At 27.6% G+C, this 8757-nt stretch overlaps 1 protein-coding gene across 1 annotated transcript; it reads right to left on the reverse strand.

Annotated features, from left to right (window-relative positions):
* Positions 1-729: 729 nt before the first annotated feature.
* LOC100569641 (probable vesicular glutamate transporter eat-4) lies at positions 730-7020 on the reverse strand. Its single transcript, XM_003248323.4, has 10 exons — positions 6880-7020; positions 4642-4836; positions 3389-3459; positions 3193-3293; positions 2814-2931; positions 2548-2725; positions 2157-2425; positions 1798-2044; positions 1576-1703; positions 730-1498 (listed from the first exon to the last, which is right to left on the reverse strand). Exons 2-10 carry the CDS (start codon positions 4796-4798, stop codon positions 1319-1321), a joined length of 1449 nt encoding a protein of 482 aa, XP_003248371.1. The 5' UTR covers positions 4799-4836; positions 6880-7020; the 3' UTR covers positions 730-1318.
* Between the last annotated feature and the right edge of the window lie 1737 nt (positions 7021-8757).

Consider the following 8757-nt stretch of genomic DNA (forward strand, 5'->3'; position numbering starts at 1 on the left):
AATTAAGTTTTCGTTTTTGTCAAAAATTGGTTTTGCGTAAAAATTCGCGTTTTTCCGTTATTTTTTTAAGGTTTTTCCTGCCGCTTTTGAAAAGTATTGGGAAATTTTCACTTTTGACCCCCCAAAGTACCAACTAGATTCACTTTCCTTTCAGAAAAGGTACAACTTTTGAAAATCGAAGCATTTTTACTGCTCCAAAAGTTGTCGTCAGACACAAAAAAAAAAAAAAAAAAAAAAAAAAAACACACATCATTGTAAAATCAATACATTCATCACTTCGTTCAAAATCTAAAAAGAATAAATAAATTAAAACAATATGTATATGTTTAGTTTTTGTTTTGTTGTTTGTATTTATTTACTATGAATTATAAAGAAATAATTTATTTACATAATATGTGAGAATATAAAAAGGTACAAAAGAAAAAAATCACTATTAATTATTTTATATTTTAGTCATTGTCATTTTATTCTTAAAAGTTGTTATTCCTATTAGTATTTTTATATTTCTATTGATCTATTTAATAAAAATAGTAATTTGTTGTAGGTAATAATATAAAGGTATTGTGATTTGAATATATGTAACAAAAAGACTTATAAGAAAAATAACCAAAACTTAAGTTATTATTATTTTAGTTTTCATTATAAATTAAAAACAGTATTAATAAAGTGTTGAAAAATTATATAATAATGGAAATTTGATTTATTTTAATTTAAATGTATGAAATAATACCGGTCATAAGTCTCAATGCTACTAGTAGTTATATATTTAGATTTTTATTCTCTATTCAAAAAATTAACATAACGAGGTCTAATATGTATGCTCAATTTCAACATTTAAAAATGTTGAGCATCAATATGTGTCTCTCATGCAATGGAGGAATGTCAATGTGTGGCCCTAATATGATGCTCATGGCAATAGAGGAAAGTTCACAAAAAAACTCGTGCCCAGCAGTCTAAAACCCTGTTTCCAACGCAATAGCTAATAGTAATAACTAATAACAGTAGAAATCACTCGGAAGGTATAGTATTATTATGTATACTTATAGGCGAGTAGTGAATAAACAGGTTTACGAATAAGCAATAGTTGGAAAGATGCATATTTTCTAAGAAAGGGTTATAATAACAGAAACCTAGTATATGGATGCTACTAAAATATACGTTGGGTAAAATTGTCATGTCTTTACCCAACGTATATAGGCACTTTTACAAAACACATACATAATTCGTGTCTTCGAACGGTTGGATTTTTAAATAAAATGTAGTATTTAATATTGTAGTAGTCATATAATTAATTATTATAATTTATAACGCATAAATATTACATTGTACATATTAAATTATTATAATTTATTGTCATTTTCAACCATATTTTGTTGATTTTCTTCCATCGGTTCATCTGCCCATGGTGTGGTTCCGCTGAAGCGAAAATGGCATACAACACCGCCAACGTAAAACATATTATCGTCATCAGGATATCAGTTTCCACTTCGTTAAGATTCTATGTTAAAATATAATTACGACAGTTAACTTTATTCAATAAAAATAATAACATTTAAAATATTTTTTTATTATTACCACATAACTCAATATTCTATTTATGACATTGACCCACAAAAAGTCAGAATTATAATGTATGCTCAGCAGTAAACTAGCCAATAAACTAGCATATTTTGGTGCGATGTCTAAAATATTTACGTAGAATCCTATACAAAACCAACATGAACATAATAAAAATAGTTTTAAATATTGCATATTATGTACCAATGTTTCACGGCATGCGCCGTTAAAGGTACTTACCAAAACTATAAAGATAATGCATTTCATTAAAAAAATATTGGCACGTTTTATTTGTTCTTATAGTATTTCCTAATATGGCCTCCAGAATAAAAACTATGCCCATTGAACCGAAATACGAGCAACTCCAAAACTTTCTGACGTTGGCTGTGGAAATAGATACAGTGATTTCTGGAACTAATTCGACTAGGACGACGAAGAGTAACATTAAGACGATAGTGTAATGTCTCATAGTCCATTCGAAAGTATCCTGTTTATTCAATAATTTGTTTGAAGACATCAATATATAATAAAACAAATGACTCGTTAAAACAGAAATATAATAGCGCTTCTTAATGTATCAAAAAAAAAAAAACACATACGTCACCAACACTACCAAATGAATAATGAAGTCGAACATCAAACACGTATAATAAGACAATCGCAAGGAATGGCTTAGAAGTGCAAATCGATTTCCATGGAATTTCCGATACGATTGATCGGGTTAACGAAACACCATATGCTTCAAAGGAATATCGCGAGTTGTTTGTACCTCCAAACAAAATACAATCGGGGTTCTTCAGGTTCCGAAATGAATAATTTCCATTGATCACGTACAGCCATAATACGTACCATGCCAATCCAATCAAACCTATAATGAAGTAGGTAGGTACATACCTAATACACCTAGTACATATGCAATTATATCACCCGGATATAAAACTATTAAAGTGCTCAGTAGTCAGTATTACGATTTAATTTGTAAGTATATACCAATAAATAGAGTTAACATAGAAGACGAATGTTTATCGTGTACATTATCAATAGTATCATGGATATATCCGCCATCGAAAATCATCACGTACAATACTATTGGAACGTGGCGTATCGACTGTTTATTCAGTGGAACCCAGTAAGTCCAAACCCTGTACAATGACATATCCACCACGGCCTATAGTACAATAATGCACAAAAACTATTACTATTTACTGATGTGTGTTTATGAAATCATACTTCACAATGAAGAATATTATTTTTACCATTGTTGTTCCTATAAAAAATTGGAATATACAATGCGTGAGAGTATTTAAGTAACTTATACTCATGAAATGAAGTAAATGACCAATCGACGATACAGCGATGAAAATCCCCAAAATACTGAAAACATCATTATAACACTTAACTGCACTATGATCAATTTTAGGCTAGGTATAGTTATAAGGCTATGATTAATACACATTAATTTGAAATTAGCACTATGCAGCACCCTAGCTAGCTCGAATTTAGTTGTACGATATGAAAAAAAACCAGCTAGTACAGTTGGTCATAACATACTACATATTATTGTCTATATTTTATATTGTATAATGTATAACATTAACCTTAGCCCTATATTATATTTGAGTATCGTTTGATTACTTGTGAGCCGGATAAACAGTGCCTAAAATACCTCCAGGTATTAAACCGAGAGAATATCCATACATATTGTAAGACATGTAACCATAATGAGAAGAGTCAATCTGTAATTATATTATGATATTAATTAAGTTGATAGTTAATGTATCTATAAGTAGGTTATTATCGAAATAAATTATTTGGTATAATAGGCACTCACTTTATTTTGTTTTTCCATAAACTCAATAAATCTATAATATACAGTCCATTGAAGCGACGTAATAGTTAAACCTTAAAAAAAAATTAATTTACCATACACGCGTCATGACGCATATTATTATCTATATATTAATATATTACATCATGATATTAGATGTTACGGAAAAAGTAAGGATACCAGTGAAATTGAAAATTATATTATTATGTTATCATCTCTAACAGCTAAGATGTGTTTAATTGAAAATAGAAAAGCAGAGTGATAACTAATAAATTAAAATTATTTATCAACGAGGACTTGGCTAAAATAAATACAAGATAATATTATTAAGCATATGGTTTATCTTCCTAAAAATGAATGTTAGTTATTACATATAATATACGGTATGGCATTATTAGAATATTATTGTACTTGAAGAGTTGGTAGGTACTTGATTATAAAACATAGAATTCATATAGTGTGGGAATTAACCTTTTATTTATGAAAAATGTCCACACCTTAAACCTTTCCACTTAAAATTAAATATTATAATATTTGAATGATATAGTAGGTGCAGTTGAAGACAATATTGAGGGTTGCCAGATTATTGGCATCGAACACAAAGGTATATAATAAGTGTATAGCAAGGCTGGGCAAGTTAATGATTTTTTTTAACTCAGTTAAGTTAATATGCACCAATAACAAAAAGTTAAAAGTTAAAAGTTAATTTAACTATATAGGTTAACTCAGTTAAGTTAAAAGTTAATACACACTTTTTGTTAACTTTTTATTAAGTTAAAAAAAAGTTAATTTGTTTATACAACGCTAACATACTTAATTTTTTTCCAACCCAAAACTAAATTATAGACTATAGTGTTTATATTTTATACAGTGTTTCCATATTAGTTAAATTCAAATTATATACATTTTTTACTTTAAACAATTCACGGTAAATATTTTTTGACATGAAAACGAAATATACTGAAGTAGTGAAATATGATAAAATTAAAAACAAAATAAATTAACTTAACTTACTTCTTGAAATGAAAAATTAACTCGTTAATTTCACGTAAATTAAAAAAGAAATTTAGTAAGTTAACAGTTAAGTTAATGAAAAGCCAAAATTAACTTAATTTTATATTAACTTTTTAACTTAACTTTAACTTTTTAACTCGTTAATGCCCAGCCTTGGTGTATACTGTATAGTATTAAATTTTACATGCTAATCGTCTGCAGTGGGATAAATTCTTATCGACTGATTATGTACTACGATTTACCTATAAATCCGAGCAAAAATATTGCGTATCCTCTGTTCCAATATGTAGTTTTCAAATGGATAAGCCTGTCCATGAATCTGGACGACGGTTGTTCTGGTAATTGTAAGTAAGATGGAGGATCCCATCTACTTATCACGTTTCCCTCAAGACTCATCATCCACTTTTTACGATAAACCAGCGGGCAACCCGGTTCAGCTGAACATTTTTTTAACAGTCAAACTTAATAATATGGTTTTAATATTGGTTTGGGACTTTTTGCATTAATTAGGTACGTGTTTATTTGTAGTGGTCGTAGATTGTTCTAGGTAATAATTATAAATTTGTTTTTCAAAATGGTGAAATTAATTACAATATTTGAATTTGCATATTTCTGAATATTTCGTCATATTTTAGAAAACGTGCATATTTGAGAAATTTTAGGATATTCGTGCATATTTCGTAATAATTTTATTTTTATATACATAACATTTTCGGGAAAAACATAGATAACATTAAAAAATATATAGGCGCAAATAGCGTTTGAGATTTAGGGAGGCTGAAACATGAAGTTTATTTTAAGCTTAAAAAAAATGTAGAAAATGTTTGAGAGGGCAATTAAAATTGTTGTTGCAGGTTTGGCCGCTAAACCACCCCCCTATTTGCTCATGTGGCACGTGGGTAGGTACGTAAGAATTTATGAGGCTCTTTGTGACAAAACTGTGGTAAAAGTGTAAAACTAATTGATATCTATTTTCTATAGATCGTACCTACGAAGAAATGGAAATCAGTAGATACGTGTTCGCATATCACGTTATTCGTTATTTCTTAAATAATTACATTAAATTTACAAGACAATTAGTGCCAGTATATTTAAAAATTAAATTGTTTTATTTCACGATAGTTTAAAAATTCCCAAAACATGCAATAGTTCATTAATATATATTTGTATTAATATGTTTATTACTAGTACCTACTTATTATTTTTGAGTTTATTATTTCCAAAATAGTAATACCTATCACCAGTATGTTTTATGCATTTTTCAAAAACAATTTAAAAATGTAGCTGCATATATTTAAGCATATTTTGACAATTTTTATTGCATATTTCGATCATTTTTAGTACAACAAGTCTCAAACTCTAGCTTATAATAGGTACCAACCCTAGTTATATAAAAATATTCCTTTAGAATCATTACTATAAATAAGTTAATATTTAATATTTAACTTTATTTTTTTCTATCAATAATTATTCTTATATGTTTACATAATATTAAAATATATTAATGTATTAATGTCGTTGAAAACAAAATGTTTAACAAAAATATTGTAGTTACACTAATAATTTCAAAATTTTGCAGCTAACGTATAATATGTGTAGAGTATAATATAAAAAAGGTGGGTAAGTGAATGTCGCTCTGCTGTACAGTAGATTACAAGTGGGTTAGTCCCGTTTTTCCTTAATTTTTCTTTTGTTTTTCCCGGCGCTTTTGAAAACTACTGGGAAATTTAAATTTTGACCTCCCCAATGCACCAACGATATTCACTTTCTGATCGAACAAGGTACTGAAGTTGAAAATCGTAGCATTATTTCGACTACTTATCGTGTACACAGACACAAAAAAAAATAAATAAAAAAATAAAAAAATAAACACACATCATTGTAAAATCAATACATTCATCGTTCCACTCAGAATCTAAAATATCGTTGAAAACAAATTATTTAACAAATATTTAAGTTATACTACTTCGTCTCAGAATGAAAAGGTTCTAACGTAATTTTTGTAATTGTTCAGGAGAACGTTTTTAACTTAGCCCATACCTATCATTCACGTATGAATTAGAACCTTTTCATTCTCTGTATCTCATTGAATAATCAACGGATCGATACGATTTCAGGATTGAATTATACAAAAAAAAATATTTAATAATAATATGCAAAAAAACAATTTTTCAAAAAAATTGATTTAGAACCTTTTCATTCTGAGACGACGAATAATTCAAAATGTATGCAGTGTTTTGTTGTAAACTTATTGACGTAGTTTTTTTAAGAAATGTTTAAATAACGCTAATTGTCCAATTAATTTATTTTGATAAAATATTTATATTTACGTAATGATTCCGTTCTCTGTGGCTTACACAATATCATAATCATGTAATATGCAGTAAGTATACCTACCTATTAATTATTATATAACGCACTTAATCTTCCAACAATATTATAACTACTTACTTATATCATAATATAGGTATGACACTTACCATCAATAGTTTCCCGGACGTTTCAAATGTGCATAAGAACGATGATCCGGTCATGTATCTTGCAGTGTGGTGTGAGCAATGAATAAATTCAATGTGCCGACATTATACAGTGTAAAAATGATACATAAACCATATGGTGCAAAATAAAACAACGATTAATGTTTATAATTTAATATGATTATATTTATATTTAATATTTAATGCTTCCACGTTGGATTCGTCAATATTAATATTATTATGTTTTTTCTCTATAATAATATGAGTCAACATAACTATTTATAATTATTATTTTTAAATATATTTTATAGTTAATTTAAAGGTCAAATAATTAAATCGCCCAGCATGATTTATTCACCGAGTAACTACTGCCTTGTATAGGCACTTAATATTCTGTTCTTATAACAATAAAATGTTAACATTTTTCATAAATTATTATATTTATGTGTTACATATATTGATAATTTCAATTTAATTTTTATAATACAATTTAACTATCGTTTAATATTGAGTTATTTTTCCAACGCTGAAGATGCTATAAAATAATATGAAACAATTGTTTTATCAGTAAACAAGTATTTATATATTATTTGTTACATAATGTCTGTCCCTTCTCCCAACAAGGTCCCCGCCTTGTTTAAATACGCCCGTTTAAATATACAAATAAATAAATAAACATTGAAAACTAGTTTCTAGAAAATGAAATTTAAAATTCATTAAGTAATAAGAACTTCTTACTTATAGGTAGGATGTGATGATTAATTATAATTTTTTTTCGAGCGGAATTGACATGTATTAGTACCTACCTTATTTTACCTGCAGTTCATTTCGGGCGGAATTTACCATTTTCGTACGGAATTTATTATGCGCCCTGACTACTCATTAGCATCTCTTTATAGTAATCCAAATTACGAATATTATTTTAATGTAGGTAAAAGTAAACAGTTTGGTAAACACAATAAATATTTGAGGCGCACTGACACGATGCGTCCGTACCAGATGGCGATTGACGGCTATCGCTGAACGGCCCCCAAAGTCTGAAAGTCGATATCAATAGGACATTATTGCATAAACACTGTTACTATATTTACTAATGTGTGCTAATCTCACTTTAAAATGAAGAATTTATTTTTAGATTCTGAGTGGAACGATGAATGTATTGATTTTACAATGATGTGTGTTTTTTTTTTTTTTTTTTATTTTTTTATTTTTTTTTAATTTTTTAAATTTTTTTATTTTTTTATTTTTTTTGTGTCTGTGTACACGATAAGTAGTCGAAATAATGCTACGATTTTCAACTTCAGTATCTTGTTCGATCAGAAAGTGAATATCGTTGGTGCATTGGGGAGGTCAAAATTTAAATTTCCCAGTAGTTTTCAAAAGCGCCGGGAAAAACAAAAGAAAAATTAAGGAAAAACGGGAATTTTTACGCAAAATCTGTTTTCGAGAAAATCGATTTTGGTTTTTGGTGTAACTTTAAAAAAAATGACCGTGGATGCATGAAATTTTGACTGAATGTTTACATTTCCATTTTCTATACACGATAAAATTTTCAAAATATTTTGACTTATTTTGAGCTCTTTACGGACATTGTCAGTTTTCATTTTTTTTTAGTTTTTTTTCTAAAAATATCAATAAAATTTTATTTGTTTATCAAAAAAGCTTGAAAATTTAATAGAAGGCTCCTAGTATATTGTTTCAAAGGCAGATGAAAAATATTAAAAATCGTTAGTCACAGTTTTTTTTTATAAGCATTTAAAGTTCAAAAAATGACAAAATATGGAAAAATCACGAAAATTTGCAAATTATTTCGAGTTAGAAATTCATAAAAATTTTTCTTTTTAAATCTAAGATATGAAAATGTAATACAAGATTCCTTAT

Source organism: Acyrthosiphon pisum, chromosome A2 (genome assembly GCF_005508785.2).
Source record: "Acyrthosiphon pisum isolate AL4f chromosome A2, pea_aphid_22Mar2018_4r6ur, whole genome shotgun sequence".
In the NCBI taxonomy this organism is placed as follows: Eukaryota; Metazoa; Arthropoda; class Insecta; order Hemiptera; family Aphididae; genus Acyrthosiphon; species Acyrthosiphon pisum.

Excerpts from the sequence above, each read along its gene's own strand:
- LOC100569641 (XM_003248323.4), bottom strand. The coding sequence starts at position 4,798 with ATGATGAGTCTTGAGGGAAACGTGATAAGTAGATGGGATCCTCCATCT. Across the intron at positions 3,294-3,388 it reads TTATGGAAAAACAAAATAAA|ATTGACTCTTCTCATTATGG; the intron begins GTGAGTGCCTAT and ends ATATAATTACAG. Across the intron at positions 2,045-2,156 it reads CATTTGGTAGTGTTGGTGAC|GATACTTTCGAATGGACTAT; the intron begins GTATGTGTTTTT and ends TTGAATAAACAG.